Source organism: Balaenoptera ricei, chromosome 1 (genome assembly GCF_028023285.1).
Source record: "Balaenoptera ricei isolate mBalRic1 chromosome 1, mBalRic1.hap2, whole genome shotgun sequence".
NCBI lineage: Eukaryota > Metazoa > Chordata > Mammalia > Artiodactyla > Balaenopteridae > Balaenoptera > Balaenoptera ricei.
The window spans coordinates 165,292-180,567 of record NC_082639.1 but is presented as its reverse complement, the minus strand read 5'-3'; the positions used below and the strand labels follow the sequence as shown (position 1 = coordinate 180,567).

The window sequence follows — 15,276 nt, the reverse complement described above, 5'->3', positions numbered from 1 at the left end:
TGACCCGGCCCAGCCCTCCCCCAGGTCGGTGTCGTTATTAGTGCCTTTTTTGGTAAACGTCACAGATTTGTAAGCGGAATGGTGGGATTCCGCCCTATGCCGGGTGCTGGAGCTCCGCAGTCTGTCCTCAGCGGAAGCCAGCGGGAGCCGTGACTGAACCAGGGCTGCGCCAGGTGCTTTCGTCCCGCGTGCCACCCTGGGAAGCCGAGCGCCGCCCGCCCAAAAAGAGATCTGAACGCGCCCTCCCGCCTGGATGCCGCCGCAGCCAAGGTTGGAGAACCTTAAAGCCACCTGGCGGGGCGCGGTGGGGCGGGGCCAGGGGCGGGGTTGCCTGCAGGAAGTGCGCCTGGCGCAAGGCCTGCTGGGGCCGGAAGTGGGGTGCACGCTACGGGCCTGCAGTCATGGAGGCGGCGTGGACCCGCAAGCGGTGAGTTGAGGCTACGATCAGGCCTCCCGGCGGGCGCTTGCATCCAGAGAGGCTCCCCTTGCGCCTCTCTGTGTTCCTGGGGCGGCCGGGCTGGGGCCCAGCGGGCTGGTGGGGAGTCGTGACTCCAACGGCATGGCCCGCAGGCGCCTGGCGGAGCTGACGGTGGACGAGTTCTTGGCCTCGGGCTTTGATTCCGAGTCCGACTCGGAGCCCGAAGGAGCCCCAGAGGCGGAGACGCGGGCGGCGCGCGGAGCGGCCCGGAGCCCGGATGGGCCAGGTGGGAGTCCCTTGGCCAGGTGAGTGGAGCGTCTTCTACGGGCCGTGTGTAAGCAGAACCCACTTAACCGTCCTGGCCCGCCCCACCAGAAGGGTGCTGACCACTCCTGGGGCCTCAGGACTGAGGCCTAGGGACTTCTAACCTCTCCCCCAGACCTTTCGGCTTGTTTATTCTTCCATGCGGTATTTACGGAATGACTGCTCTGTGCCAAGTCATCCCGGTGTTGGGAAACGCTGGAGAATAGTACTCATTTTTGGCCTAGGAGAGCTTACTCGGCCTTGGATAAACCACAGCGTGTAGGGTGGTGGAAGAAATAAGTGCTGCAGACAGGAAGGAAAAGCAGAAGGAGCTGGAGGAATCGGGAGCAGAGGTGGGAGCTTCTGCGGCAGCGTTAGGTGGAGTGGATAAGGCCGTTTTAGGAAACCTGAGGGAGTAAATTGCAGCAGTAGGGGAAGAATGTCTGGGTGTTTCAGGCAGCAGGAACAGCAAAGGTCCTGAGTTGAGAGTGAGCCTTACGCAGAGTTGAGCATGGCCGTGGCAGGAATGCGAGGAGAATAGTAGGAAGTGAAGCTGGAGAGATGGTGATGGGGCTGGATCTTGTAGACCGTTTATATGGCGTCTCAGTACAGTTGGAAATTATCCTAGGGTTTTGAGTAGTGAAGTAACGTCGTGTGACATGTAACAGGATGGGTCCCTCCGGTTGCTGTGCCGAGAGCAGGTTGTAAGCGGCCGGAGTGGACAAGCGAATTGAGAGATGATGCTGGTTTGAGAGGAGTCATGAGACTTTTGGAAGTATTGATGATGAGATCTCGTGACAGAGTGCATGCTGGGTGTGAGAGACAGAGAGGGTTTACCTTTTACGTGAGTACCTGGAAAAGGGGAGTTAGCGACAGCTGAGGTAGAGCAGTGTGTGGGCAGAGTAAGTTCGGGGGAAGCTGCAAGTTCAGCACTGTACGCGTTGGGTTTCAAACACGTGTGCAGGGGCTGTTGGATGTATGAGTCTGGATTTTGGGGGAGAGAGAGATCTGCTGAAAACTTACTCTCTGGAAATCCCCCTGCCTTGGTCATTGGCAGCTGCCGTGGAGGGAGCAGACTAAGCCTCATAGGTTCTCTGAGGAGGACAGGAAGCCTGATCCCCCCTCCCCCCTTGGCCTTGGCTGTGCCTGCCGGTCAGACTTGACCCCCACCTTCTCAGCCGGTGTAAGGGCCGTGCGTCTGAGCACAAGGACCAGCTCTCTCGACTGAAGGACAAAGACCCTGAGTTCTACAAGTTCCTGCAGCAGAATGACCAGAGCCTGCTGAACTTCAGTGATTCCGACAGCTCTGAGGACGAAGAGGATCGGCTTCACCCCCTGCCGGACGTGCTGGAAGTGAGAGCCTGTGCACAGTGGGGGGGGGCGGGGCAGGGGCATATTTGTGGCCTCTGCATCTGGTCCAGTGGGGCCCTCTGTGTCTGGTGCAGGAAGCAAGTGAGGAGGAGGAAGATGAGGAGGACAGGGCCCCCAGAGGACCTGCGGGGAAGAGGAGGGATTCTGCCTCTGTGACCCTCGCCATGGTTGAGAGATGGAAGCAGGCAGCAAAGGTGAGAAGTGGCGTGGGCTGGGCCGCTGGCCCCGCCCCAGCTCCGGCCCCCTTGCTTTCTTTCATTTATCTGGGGCAGTGCAGGTGGGAGGAGCCCTTCTCTGAGCCGGTTCAGCACGAGAGAATCTCACAGTTTTCCCTGCATGCTAGGAGGGCTCAGGACTGCATTCTCTCCTTCATTCAGAGACTAGGGCCTCTGCCTTCTCCTTTCCTCTCTGTTTTTCTCCAGGGCTCTCTGAAGTCCACTGTGGGCAGGACATAGTCTCTGTGCCTTTGCTCGCTGGTGGAGCCAGGGCCCTTCTGAGGGCCTTGCAGTGGTTTCTGCAGGGAAAAGAAAGGACGGGACGGAAAGGGAGAACTCCAGATACCACTTGGAGCTGGCCATCGTTTAGATCCAGGCTCCTCAGCCCCTCCCCCATGGCCCTTCCAGGAGGATTCTGGACTCTTTTTGTTCCCTGCACGTGGCTCAGCAACACTGCTCCCACCTCTGCTCTTGGTCTGAGGATGTGGCCGAGCATGCCTTTCTCTCACAGAGCAGGTTCCTGGAGCCCCAGCCGGCTGCCTCTCGCTCTGCCGAGCACAGCTGACTGCTCCTCCAACATTCTGAGTCCTTCTGCCCTTTTAGCAGCACCTTACTCCAAAGCTGTTCCACGAAGTTGTGCAGGCGTTTCGAGCAGCCGTGGCCACCACCCAAGGAGAACAGGAAGGCACTGAGACCAGCAAATTCCAGGTCACGGACAGTGCTGGTGAGCTGGGGTGAGGGGACCAGGGATACAGTCTCTATGTTCCATTTTCTGTCCTGAGAGTGGCGTCTCTGGTCCCCTCATTGCAGTGTTCAATGCTCTGGTCACTTTCTGCATCAGAGATCTCTTTGGCTATCTCCGGGAGCTGCTGTTTAGAAAGGCCCCAAAGGACAGTAGCAGGTAAGAGAGAAGAGAATGGCATGGGGAGGCGTGGTCAGGGCTCTGCACTGGGGAAGGCAGGGGCTCTGCGTCCTAGGGGCTCCCTCTAGACCCAGCTGGCACAGAGGGATGTGGAGGACAGAGCCAGGCTCTTTGTAGGGCTCTTGGGAGAGGCTGGACACTCAGGGCCCTGTGGGGGTAGCCCTGTCCTTCCTCCTTCCTGCCCAGAATTCCTCAAGGGCCACAGAGTGTGTGCTTGGCTTTGCTCCCCCGTCTTCTCTGGTCAGGATTCTCTCTTTTCTCTTTGGACCAGTCAAGTCTCGTCTGCTCTCCTTGCTCTTTGGCTGGTGCGAGTGTGTGTGTGTCTAGGCTGGGGCCCCATCCATGCTGGTTTGAGGACCTTGACTTCCGTGTTAGAGGTCAGTTGAGCAGAGAAGGCCGTGGAAGGTTTTCAGAGGGGAGAGAGGAGCAGCCGACATTTGGCAGCTTGTGGGTTCCACTGGGGCTCCCGGGAGCCTGCAGCCATGTGCCCTGGAGGCAGGAAAGGCTTGGAGGGTCACACTCGCCCTGACGCTGCTCAGAGGGAGGGAGAAGCTCCGGGGAGAGGTCTCGCTGGGACCACCTGGAGGGGAGGTGGAGGCGACCAGGACTCGGGGATGGGAGCACCTGGGCCTGGTGGTGGTGGTCGGGGCTGGACTGATGCGGCCACGTGGAGGTGGCTGCCGGAGGGGACAGGGCAGCTGGCTGGCCGGCGAGAGTGGAGGGCCACAGGCAGTGAGTGAGTGGGCAGCAAAGAGGCAGTGCAAGTGGTGCTGGCGTTGGCTGGGTGCGGGCTCCCGTGAGGGCTGCTGCAGCGGGGAGAGCGGTCGCCGTGGAGGACAGCGGGCTCGGGAGGAAGCGGCAGCGCCACCTGGGTCGTGGCTCCAGGTGCCCAGCAGCCGGCCTCTGCCGATGGGGAGGTTATCAGGGGCCCCGTCCTTGGTTCTTTTGCACACGTTAGTGGAGTTAACAGACACTTAACGTGCTGAGTTCTGCAAGCGTTGAGAGGTGATGTCTCTGAGAAACTTCCGAAGCATCAGCCACTGCTGCTGAGATTAAGGTGTAAGTGACTTGGTCTCTGTAAAGCGTGTGTGGCCCAGGGAGTTCCCTGGTGGTCCAGTGGTTAGGATTCGGTGCTTTCACTGCCGTGGCGCAGGTTCAATCCCTGGTCGGGGAACTGAGATCCCGTAAGCCGCGAGGGTAACGACAACGACAAAAACTGTATGTGGCCCAAAGGAAGACAGCTTGTGGTGCTGGTTGGCGATGCCTGGGTCAGACCTGGGACTGCACGGTGTGGGTGCCTGAGAGGTGTGGGGAGCTGGAGGCCAGGGGTCTGTCTGGGGGCTCTGGGGGAAGTGGCTGGCCCTGGGCTCAGACAGGAAGGATGGTCAGCCCTCTGGCCGGGTGGGGTGGCCTGTGGGGGGGCTTGGGGCTTGGTGGTACCCCTCCTTAGGTGTAGCTGTGGGCCACCCTTGAGAGAGTCCTGGTGTGTGTCTCGTGTCCGTCCAGCTGGAAAGGTCCCTGAACTCGTGGGAAAGATAGGGGGGGGGTCTCACCACAGGGCCCATGTGCCCTTGCGTCCTGGACACTGTGTGTGTCCTGGATGGGACGCGGCTTGGGCCACACCCCTGCCTCCTGGTGGCCTCCTAGTGGCCTCGTGTCTGAGCTGGAGGGTGCGGTTTCCCTGCAGGGTGCTGCAGCCATCCAGCAGCCCGCTGTGGGGGAAGCTCCGGCTGGACATCAAGGCTTACCTGAGCTCCGTCATACAGGTGCGGTTCTGGGGGGCGGGACCTGCCGGGTCACATGGGGGCCTGGCTGCCTCCACCGGTCCAGTCCTTCCTCGTGTCCTGGGCCTCGCTGACGTCTCCTGCTTCCCCAGCTGGTGGCCTGTGTGGCAGAGGCGACAGTGGTGGCGGCCATCCTCCAGCATGTCAGCAGCTGCGTGCCCTACTTCCTGACCTTCCCCAAGCAGTGCCGCATGCTGCTCAAGGTGCGCTGGCCTCGGGGCAGCCCTGCTGCCGGCTGGAGTGCAGGGGGCATCTGTGCCAGCGCGTGGGGTTCTGTCTTGGGGGCACACTCGAGGCAGCACAGCCCAGTCGCGCGAGGACGGGCTCCCCTGGGTGGTAGGGGGCGGCCTTCTGGCACCCGCGTGCATACGTGCGCTGGACGACAGAGGTCAGCGTTCACCGTGCGGCCTTCAGGAGGGGCGAAGTGCTCTGGTTTTCCTGCTCCCCGACCGAGCTCTGACTCGGGGAGCTCCCCGGGGCGCTGTGGGGAGGGCCGTCTGTGGCCGGGGCAGGCGGTGACAGCTCGCCTCCACAGAGGATGGCGGTCCTGTGGGGCACGGGTGAGGAGACGCCCCGCGTGCTGGCCTTCCTGGTCCTTGCCAAGGTCTGCCGGCGCAAGAAGGACGTCTTCCTGAGCCCCGTCCTCAAGGTAGCGGTGCCCCCGGCTCTTCCGTCAGGGTCTGGGTTGAAAGTCTCGACCTGAGGGCTGGGCAGGCTGCCTTTGTGGTCGGTGCTTCTTGCGGGCGCTGTGACCCTGGGCAGACCCAGGTCCTCGTCATGGCTTCCTCCAAGAGAAGTGGGGGACGGGACAGCACGGGGACAGGAGCCCTTGGTCCCCCTGGGGCTCCGCATGGACTGGCCCGCACAGCTCTCCTCTCAGTGGGCGGGGACCCTGCCGCCTGGTTGTAAGCCTGGGGTGGCCTGCCCTGCACAGGACCCTCTGGAAGCCGCCTGCATCAGCCTGGCGGGCAGCAGGGGCTTCTCTGCCTCCTTCCCTTCTGGTCCGTCCATGTCCCTTGCCCGTTCCCACGGTTATTCATGCTGCAGCTCCCTCCTTCCTGGGTGTCTAGGCCTCCCCGTAAGACCCTTCCCCTCGGCACTGCAGACTTTGCCCGGGGCTGGTGGGCTGAGCAGCAGTGGGGCCTCGAGATGCAGGGCCGTGCAGCGGAGGGGGGTCTGCGGCAGACGTGGCTGGGCTGTGCTTCCTGCTGAGGCCAGCTCTGAGGGAAAGGCCCGGGTGTCTGGAGGGGGCTTGTTGCTGGGTGGTGGGGGCATGGGGCCCTGGGAGCTCAGAGGCGGCTCTGACTAAGGTGTTTTCGGCAGCAAATGTACATCACGTACGTGAGGAACTGCAGGTTCACCTCCCCCAGCACCCTGCCCCTCGTCAGCTTCATGCAGCGGACTCTGACAGAGCTGCTGGCCCTGGACGCTGGCGTCGCCTACCAGCACGCGTTCCTCTACATCCGCCAGCTCGCCATCCACCTGCGCAATGCCATGACCACGCGCAAGAAGGTGGGCGGGGGCGGGGGCGGGGCAGGGGGCGGAGCCTGACCCACTGCGCCGGGTGGGGGTGGGGGAGCCCGGGCCTCCTGCGAGAGAGAGCTCAGCCCCTTGGTGGCGCCAGGGTCCTTGCTGGTAGGGGCTGTGGAGTAGGTGAAGGGGACCCCAGGGCTGACCTGGGTGGACTTCACTCTGCCCAGGAGACGTACCAGTCAGTGTACAACTGGCAGTTCGTGCACTGCCTCTACCTGTGGTGCCGCGCCCTCAGCACCATCTGCCCCAGCGAAGCTCTGCAGCCCTTGATCTACCCCCTGTCCCAGGTTGTCATCGGTTGCATCAAGTGAGTCGGGGCTGGGGGTTTGCTCCGAGGGCCGAAGGAGGTGGGGCCAGGGTTACATAGGTGTCCTGGGGGTCAGGGCCAGGGTTACACAGGGAGAAGGTTACAGGAGGCTGTCCTGGAGGTCAGGGTAGGGTCAGGGTTGTTCACAGAGGGTCTGGCCAGTGCCCCTGGCAGCTGGGGCCTCCAGGTGTGGTGTCTGTGACTTGGCAGCACCTGAGGAAGGTCTGGGCTGAGGCTGTCCGTGGCCTTGTCCCCGGCATCCCAGAATCATTGTCAGCTGGGCCTCTCGGTTGCCTGTGACCTGGTACCTTAGTCCAGGATGCTGCACACACGTGCATTCTGGGGACGCGGGGTAGAGGGGACTGTGCGGTTTGAAGGGATTTGGGGTTACCTGCCTGGACATCTTGGACAGAGCAGGCTTGGAGTGACGTGCTGTGGTTTGCCTATGAATATCATGTTGGTCTCTGGGGGTAGAGACTGGCAGAGCCACACGTGGCCAGCAGAGGGCATCCTTGTCCTCCTGAAGGGAGAAGAAAGAAAAGTTTTAACGAGTAACTCACGGCTTTGCTGTCTCACGTGTTAAAATGAAATTGAGTCGTTAGCCGGGTGGGGTGTGGTCCCCCCACCCCCACCCCCACCCCGTAACTGAGCAAGGAGGCAGGTCCTTAGAACTGCGACTTCGGTTGGGGCCTTTGGTCCTGCTTTTATCTGTCTGAGGCTGGTGTGGCCCCTGACCCTGCCGGGGAGGAGCCCCTCCTGAGGTTGGAGCCCAGTGGGTGGGGAGAGTTCAGAGGCAGCTGGGCCAGGCGGGTGAGGCTGGTTTGGGGGTCTCTGAGTCTGGGGTCTCTGCTCACTCCCGCCTTCCCACATCCCCAGGCTGGTCCCCACTGCCCGCTTCTACCCGCTGCGCGTGCACTGCCTGCGCGCCCTGACGCTGCTCTCGGAGAGCACGGGCACCTTCATCCCCGTGCTGCCCTTCATCCTTGAGGTGAGCAGGTGCTCGAGGTGGGGCGGAGGGTGCGGGAGGGAAGACGCCTCCTGCCGCGTGTGGCCCGACCACTCCTCAACTCGGTGCAGCTCTCCTGAGTGCTGGCTCTTCGCCCATAGCACACAGGTGTTGTGAGGGCGTTACTCTGCACGGTGCCTGCCCGATGGGCAAGAGTGGCACCGCAGGTGAGTACAGCTGCTCTGCTGGGCTGGCCCGAGGGCACTGGTTTTAGGGCACAGACTTGGGTCGATCTGGGTGTTTGCCCAAGATTAGAGTGAGTGGCGGAGCTGGGCTGGAAGCCCCGTCTGATTCCAAAGCTGTGTTCCCTTTGCTGCCTCTGTGCATGTGTACCTGTGTGTATACGTGTGCACGTAGCTTAGGTAGGGAGAGGCTTCAGTCCAAAGGCTAGAGATCCACTAGGGCCAGGACCAGGCTGTGGGGATGTGATCGTGGGTGAGGAAATTGCAGTGATGGTGACCCTGTGCAGGAGGGACCCTTCTTTGTCTCCAGACACTGGTTCTCATGGCTTCCTGGCCCAGTTTCAGGAGGGGGACAGCAGCAGTGTGTAAGGGTGTGGCCTGGTCCCACCCCATTGGCCAGGGCCCTGCTCTAGGGCAGAGGGACTCCCTTGGGGACCAGAGATCTGGAAGGTGAGCAGACTGTGGGGGGAGGGGTGGTGTCTGTGAGGCCGCGGGGCTGGCACTGTGTCCGGCCACTTGCCCTTGGTCTCAAGATGGGTCTCCAGAGACCCAGGGTACTGGGGTGGGCAGGCTGGGCTGACGGGTCCTTGGGGCAGATTTTCCAGCAGGTCGACTTCAACAGGAGGCCGGGGCGCATGAGCTCCAGGCCCATCAACTTTGCTGTGATCCTGAAGCTGTCCAAGGTCAACCTGCAGGAGAAGGCGTACCGGGTGAGCCCAGCCTCCAAAGGGGTCCGGAAACGCCCTGGGCGGGGTCACGGCAGGATGTCGCAGGGCACCGAGGTCAGCCTGCGGGGTGACTGGAGGTAGACGAGTGTGGATGGGGGAAGGCCCGCTGCCCTCCAGGCTTGAACCTTGTGGGCCTCCCGGGGCTGGGGGAGCCCAGTGAGCCCGAGCCCGAGCGTGGCTCCGAGGTCTGAGCTCCCCTCTGCCCTGACGCTGTCTCCTCCCTCGCTGCCTCAGGACGGCCTGGTGGAGCAGCTGTACGACCTCAGCCTGGAGTACCTGCACAGTCAGGCCCACAGCATTGCGTTCCCCGAGCTGGCGCTGCCCGCTGTCTTGCAGGTGTGTGCCCGCTGCCCCCCGCCCGAGTCCCTCCGTGGGCCCAACCCCTCAGCAGACCAGACCGCCTTCTGACGGGCTGGCGCCCCTCGCGTGGGGCCAGAGCAAGGCAGCCCTGTCACAGCCGCACAGGGCCAGTGGCAGAGCCTGGTCAGCTTGGGGTCTCTGTGCTGGCGCCACCTGGCAGCTGGGTCCCCAGGGCCGTGGTGTTGGGGTACCTGCCTGGGTGTGGAGCCTGAGGAGGGCGCTGGCCCGGGTGCGTCAGGAGGACCCCGGGACCTGTCAGTCCCCCTCTAGCCTGCTACAGCCCAGGGACCGGACCAGCCGTGAGGGCTCCCGGGGGTGTTGGGGCTCAGCAGGCTGGACCGGCCCCCGGCTCTGGGTCGGGCTGGTCTCAGTGCATGCTTTCCCAGGTGCTCCTGGGCCAGGTGAGGAGGTAGGAGACGTTTGGGGGTCACAGGAAGCCCTGGCCGCCCACCTCAGCTTTTCTTCAGGCGATATTTGGGGTGGGATGGGGCGGTCTTCCCTCTCAGAAGCCCCTTGGAGATCCGTTTACTTTCAGCCTAGGCGTTTCTCAGTTCAGGGAGGCCGGTGCCCATCTGGCCTGGTGGTGAGTGGGGCGGGGCTGCTCAGACAGGTGTGTGTGCGTTGTCCTCTCTCTGAGTCCTGGGGATCAGGGTCTAGAAGAGGGTCAACAAATGTTTTTGGTAAAAAGTCAGATGGTAGATATTTTAGGCTTTGCAATCACGGGGTTTCTCAATCCGCTCAACTTTCCCACAGAAGTGCAAAAAAATTCACAGAAACGCAGGAACGAACGAGTGTGCCATGTGCCAGCACGACTTTATTTACAGACAGGCAGCAGGCGGGACGTGGCCTGGAGGGTGGCTCCATCCTGCCCCTGCCACTGCCCACCCCTCTGCCTGGCCCACGGGGTTGGTGGGCATCCTCCCATCAGCCCTTCGACCCCCACAGGTCCCTAAGGGCTGGGCCATAGAGTCACACAGCCCCCCCACCCCACCCCCCCCACACACACTTGCACTGGGGCTCTCCCCTGACTCAGGTGCGTCCCCCGGGGCTCAGAGACACAGGAACCCATGACCCCCCCCCCCCGCCCCGGCCTGCCTGCGGTCACCGCTCGCGGGGTGCAGAGCAGCCTTGTGCCTGGGGCTAGGCTGAGCCCTGCTTCCTCTGCAGCTGAAATCCTTCCTCCGGGAGTGCAAGGTGGCCAACTACTGCCGTCAGGTGCGCCAGCTGCTGGAGAAGGTGCAGGAGAACGCAGAGCACGTCCGCAGCCTCCGCCAGAGGGTCTCCTTCGGCGTGTCCGACCAGCGCGCGGTGGTCAGCTGGGGGCCAGGGCCCGGGCCCGGGGGCCACTGGTCAGTGTGCGGCTGAGGTTTGGGGGTTTGCCCGGGGTGGGACATGACCCTGGATCTCCCTGCACAGGATGCCTGGGAGAAGCGGACCCGGGAGGAGGGGACCCCGCTCACGAAGTACTACAGCCAGTGGCGGAAGCTGAGGGACCGTGAGATCCAGCTGGAGATCAGTGGCAAAGAGCGGGTATGGTGGTGGGTGGGTGGGGGGCGTCGGGGATGTGGGCACAGCTGGGAGGACGTCAGCAGGGGGTGGTGGGTGCTGTCCCTGGCCACCCTAGCTGCAGCGTGTGCTGGTGCTGCTCTGATGGGGCGGATGGTGGGCAGAACTGGGTAGAGTCTGGGGGCTTCTCCCACGACCTGCAGGTGGAGAGGCCCCAGGGTTGTGCTGGGGCAGAGAGGCTGCTGCCCCTCAGGCCTGACGGGCTGGGGCTTTTGGGGGAGCGAGAGCTGGGCTGACCTCGTCACCTAGGCCGGCCTGTGGACACCAGGAGGGCCAGCAGGGAGGAACAGGAAGACCTAGCTCTGTGTTTGGGTCTGGGCCCGATCCGTGGGTGCGTGACGTTGTGACCTGAGGGGACAGCTTCGTGCCAAGTGGCATGACTGTCTGCATCCCTGTCCTGGTGTCAGTATGGGCAGGCCATCTGTTCTGGGAGTGACGGCTGAAAATTAGGGAAGTAGGACGGTTGGAGCCTGCAGCTGTGATGTCCCTTAGCGGCCTCCGCACTGGCCTGGTAGGGCGGCTGTCCAGGAACCCTACCCAGTATGCCAAGTGTCCCGAAAGTGGCCAAGCAGGGTCCTGGCGTGAGGGGGTGGGCTGGAGGCTGGAGGAGGGGCTTGCGGGGCAGGAGGGAGCAGGACTGGGTCTGGGTAAAGCCATCACTGGGAATGTGAGTCTGGCTTGGGCTTGGGCCGTGCTTTGGGCTGTGGCCGGTGGGTGGGCAGCCCTGAGCGCCCACCCTCACCTGCAGCTCGGGGTCCCTGTCCTTCCAGCTGGAAGATTTGAACTTCCCAGAGGTGAAGCGCCGCAAGGTGGCAGACAGGAAGGATGAGGACAGGGCAGAATTCAAGGACCTCTTTGATCTGGACAGCGCTGAGGACGAGGACGAGGACGAGGACCCCCTGGACTCCCCAGAGAGAGGTGGGGCCTGGGGGAGGAGGGAGCAGGTGGGCCTGGCAGGCCTCCCACCTCATGGAACCAGAGGAAGGGCACTTGTCATCACTCCTCTGCCCCTCCTGCCACAGGGCTGGCTTTGAGGTGGGGGCCCCCAGGCCTTGTGTCACCCCCTCCCGCCACCACCAGCTTTCAGGGCAGTTCTGGGTCCTCTCCCACTTGAACAGAGGAGACCTAAGGGAAAGTGGGGTCCAGGGCTGTGCCCCAGCCCCTGTCCTGCCTTAGCTGCCCCTCTGTGCATTTGCTGGCGGGTCCACCCCCATGGGCTCTTGTGCTTGGTCCCCAGGGACGCCTGGGTCCCCAAGAGCTTGGCAGAGGCGGGAGGAGGAGGAGGAAGTCAGCGACTCAGAGGGTAAGTGGTTCCTGGGAATGCGGGGTGCCGTGGTTTTTGAGCCCATCTGTCTGGAGCCCAAGACTATCATGGGGGATCCGGTGGGTGGGCAGGGCCATCGGCTCTAAGCTGGGCCCCGCCCCCGCCCCCCGGGGATGCTGGGCCAGCTGCGCCATCCCCGCTGGCTCTGGCCTCAAGCAACAGCAGCAGCGATAAATTAATTAGTGCTGTGATTAATTAGTGATGAGTAACCTCCCAGGCTGGCTTTTTCCTGATAAAGCAGAATTTATGTTATGTGCGCTCTCCCTGCAGATGGAAGCCCAGACACAGAGGCGGGGCCGGACCCCCAGGAGCCGTGGCGGCTGGCCCAGGGGCCGGAGGACGAGCTGCAGGATCTGGAGCTCTCCGAGGACGACTGAGGGCTGCCCGCCTGGAGCCTCGTGGGGGCTGCTGTGTGGTGTTCCCACCTCACCAGGCAGTCAGGTGTGCTGCTTCCCGGCTGCGGCTGAGCCGAGGCCCTGGGGTCCGTGCCCACGCGGGGCGTAGATGGTGGATAGGGCTTTATTTTTACAACATAAGAGACCGGAAAGGACCAAGTGCTGTTCCAAGTCTTGGAGCGGCGGCCGTGGGGACATAAACCACCGTGGGGCTGGCCTCCTGCCGCAGCTTATGGTGGCGGGTGAAATGCACCTACCCCACGAAGGAGGCTGACCTCGAGCAGGGCTCTGCCGTGGGCACGACCGACGCTGCAGGGCCTGGGGTGCGCCTGCGCCTCCTCCGTCTCTGGTTTGTCTGCAGCCGCCCAGGGTGCAGCACCCCCACCCCGGGCCTGGGTTCGGTCCCCGCGCTGTCTGCCCCGGGCTCTGCAGGCACCCCCAGAGAGTCTTTGGAAACTCATTCTTTTCCTCTTAAATCATGTGTTTTCCTTTTAAAAATTGTGTTTTTGCATCCAAAACCGAAAGGAGGATAAGCTGTGGGGTCGGGGGCCTTTGCTGGGGAGCAGCCGGCAGTGAAGGATGGGGGTGTCTGACACCAGCTTAGCACAGAGGCTGCGAGGGGTCCGCGGGCCCTGGGAGCAGAGCCATGGTTCCGTTCTCCTGCTTGGGTGAGGCTCGGCCGGCAGGGGGTTGCGCGCCCCCGTACGGGGAGGGGGCCGGTGCTGGGGACAGGGGCTGCTCCCCTGAGTTGAGCTCCCTCTCGGGAGCCTGCAGTGTCGGTGGCTGCAGCGGCAGAGCCACGGGGAAGCTGGCCATGTAGAAGACTCGGCCCAGGCGCTTGGCCACCTGTGGAGAGACGGGCCTGGATGGGGCCTGCGGGCCTGCTACCCTGCAGCCCCACGCAGAGCCTCAGTGCTGTCCCCCTGCTGTCTGGAGACCGCTGCCCCCAGTAGGCGCTCACCTGGGCCCGGATCTTGAGAGCAGGCCCCAGCTTCAGCCCCATGGTGGTCAGGAGATGTTCCTCTGTCAGCAGGGGCAGGGTCTCCCCGTCAATCCCCTGTTCTCTGAAGACCTGGAGGCGGGGGGGGGGGGGGCACAGTGTCAGGGCGTGAGTGCCGGGGCTGTGCGTCCTGGGGTGGCCTCAGAGCTTTCCAGAGAAAGCAGAGCCCAGAGGAGCTGCCGGTGCAGCTTGCAGGAAAAAGCGTCAAATGGAAGCAAAGTCTCCTCTGTGCTGGGCGCATGTCCCACCTTGGAGGCGGAAACACTGACAATGCGGGGGGTGGGGGTGTGTGTGCACCAGTGCCCCCACCCCTGCAGTCTTTGAGAAGGGGAAATCTGGGGTGGGAAGCAGCGCTGGGTAGTGGGGGGTGCTCAGAACCATCCTGGGTGGGGCCCCTCACCGGTGCATATTCTCCACAGCCGGACAGGCCGCCCACAAAGCTGCAGACATCATCCACTGTCCACTTGCTGACATCCTCGGGCGCTGTGGCCTCCTCGCCATCCATGAAGAGGCCCCCCATGGCGCCTGGGTTGGGGGTAGTGTTATTAGGACTTTGGCCAGCTCTTTCCTATGCTCCCACCCCTGTCTGCTGACCTTTGCTCGCCCTAATTTTTCAGAAATGTTGGACTGATGACTGAAGGGGGTTTTTGTCCCTGTGGACGCCCTCCCTGAGACCCTGGGTGGGGGATGGGGACTGGAGGACGCTAGAGGCATGGCGGGGGTGCCCACCTGTGTGGAAGTAGGGGCTGACAGTGTAGGGCAGGCCCAGGGGCAGTGGAGGGGGCAGCATGGACCCTGAGGCAAGCCCCTTCCCATCAGAGCTGGCTCCTCCAGTTGGGGCTTGGCCTGGGATGGGGCCCTGGCCCCCAGCAGCCACCATCTCGGGGTCCTCTCCGTCTGAGTCCTTGGGGGGCTCATCTTCAGAGCTGTCTTGTGCCCAGAGCCCAACCCCTGTGATCTCCTTGGGCTCACTGGGCCGGGCTGAGGCAGGGCTGGGGCCCCCCTTCCGAGGAGCTCGGCGGGCAGGCTCCCGGGGCGGGGTGGGAGGGCCGGGGCCCGGGGGTCCCTGGGGAGGCAGGGCCAGCAGCGGCGCGGAGCTGTGTCTCAGCACCAGCATGGCCCCGCGCCGCTGCAGCTCCTCGGCACCGTCGGGTGGGCGCAGGGCGGCCTCGGGTGCCAGCAGCTGCGGCCGGTGGGCGCTCTCCAGCTCCTTCTGGCGCAGCAGCTCTGCTGACATCTCCAGCCTGGCCGTGGAGACAGACCGCAGAGTATCAGCCAGCTCGGCAGTGACACTTCCCGCCCCGCCGCCCCACCCCTGGCTGAAGCACCTACCGGGCCAGGTTCTGCTTCCGCAGGAGCTCCTGCTGCCGGGCGAGCATCTCCGCCTGGGCAGGGGGCAGGAAGCCATAGCCTGGTGGGAAGGGGACAGACCACGAGGCCAGGTGGCCGAGTGGTCCAGGACCACCCAAGCCCGCCCTGGTCTGTCCTTGGCTTCAATAGGGGAAGGGGCGGGTTCGCCGGGAGCACTGATGGACACGCGGTCTGTGACAGATAAACCCGGATGGCCCCGCACCAACAGCCCCCCCCCCCCACCACCTCCGGGGGACAGAATCGCTCACCAGCCTACTCCTCACCTGGGGTCTGGCACAGGGCCGAGGGCACCCCCAAGAAGGGGGGCCTGAGGTGGGGGCCCAGGGCGATGTGGGGGGCATTCTGCGGCGACAGCAAGGGGGGCGGCTGCGACAACTCCCTGTGGACGGCAGAGTGGTGAGCCGCGCGCGCCGCAGGCTCGGGGGCCCCCTCCCCGCGCGCCCCCTTCTTCCCGGAACTGCCGTCCCCCGCCCCCGCGGCCCCCCGCTCCG

At 63.7% G+C, this 15,276-nt stretch overlaps 2 protein-coding genes across 5 annotated transcripts in view; one reads left to right on the top strand and one right to left on the bottom strand.

Annotated features, from left to right (window-relative positions):
• The first annotated feature begins 372 nt into the window (after window positions 1-372).
• On the top strand, window positions 373-12,912 carry NOC2L (NOC2 like nucleolar associated transcriptional repressor). Of its 4 annotated transcripts, none has more exons than XM_059938430.1 (19): window positions 373-427; window positions 571-723; window positions 1,900-2,074; window positions 2,167-2,286; window positions 2,911-3,031; window positions 3,118-3,208; window positions 4,917-4,995; window positions 5,106-5,216; window positions 5,549-5,662; window positions 6,337-6,525; window positions 6,714-6,853; window positions 7,730-7,841; window positions 8,638-8,751; window positions 9,004-9,105; window positions 10,297-10,440; window positions 10,546-10,659; window positions 11,466-11,613; window positions 11,933-11,998; window positions 12,290-12,912. In XM_059938430.1, exons 1-19 carry the CDS (start codon window positions 402-404, stop codon window positions 12,394-12,396), a joined length of 2,226 nt encoding a protein of 741 aa, XP_059794413.1. In that variant the 5' UTR covers window positions 373-401; the 3' UTR covers window positions 12,397-12,912. The 4 variants fall into 4 exon arrangements, with proteins under 4 accessions (XP_059794413.1, XP_059794322.1, XP_059794232.1 ...); XM_059938339.1 differs by having other exon boundaries at window positions 2,143-2,286; window positions 2,914-3,031; XM_059938249.1 differs by having other exon boundaries at window positions 2,143-2,286.
• The window catches only part of SAMD11 (sterile alpha motif domain containing 11), a 19,649-nt gene continuing 17,270 nt past the window's right edge, over window positions 12,898-15,276 (bottom strand). The window contains exons 9-14 of the mRNA XM_059938132.1: window positions 15,049-15,164; window positions 14,747-14,825; window positions 14,144-14,658; window positions 13,815-13,939; window positions 13,376-13,486; window positions 12,898-13,260 (exon numbers count right to left, since the gene is read on the bottom strand). Of these exons, the coding sequence (XP_059794115.1) occupies window positions 13,015-13,260; window positions 13,376-13,486; window positions 13,815-13,939; window positions 14,144-14,658; window positions 14,747-14,825; window positions 15,049-15,164 (1,192 nt within the window). The 3' untranslated portion in view covers window positions 12,898-13,014. The remainder of the gene's footprint in view (window positions 13,261-13,375; window positions 13,487-13,814; window positions 13,940-14,143; window positions 14,659-14,746; window positions 14,826-15,048; window positions 15,165-15,276) is intronic.

Coding starts and splice junctions, on each gene's coding strand:
- NOC2L (XM_059938249.1), top strand. CDS start 402: ATGGAGGCGGCGTGGACCCGCAAGCG. Junction 724..1,899: donor GGTGGGAGTCCCTTGGCCAG/GTGAGTGGAGCG, acceptor CCACCTTCTCAG/CCGGTGTAAGGGCCGTGCGT. Junction 6,526..6,713: donor CCATGACCACGCGCAAGAAG/GTGGGCGGGGGC, acceptor CACTCTGCCCAG/GAGACGTACCAGTCAGTGTA.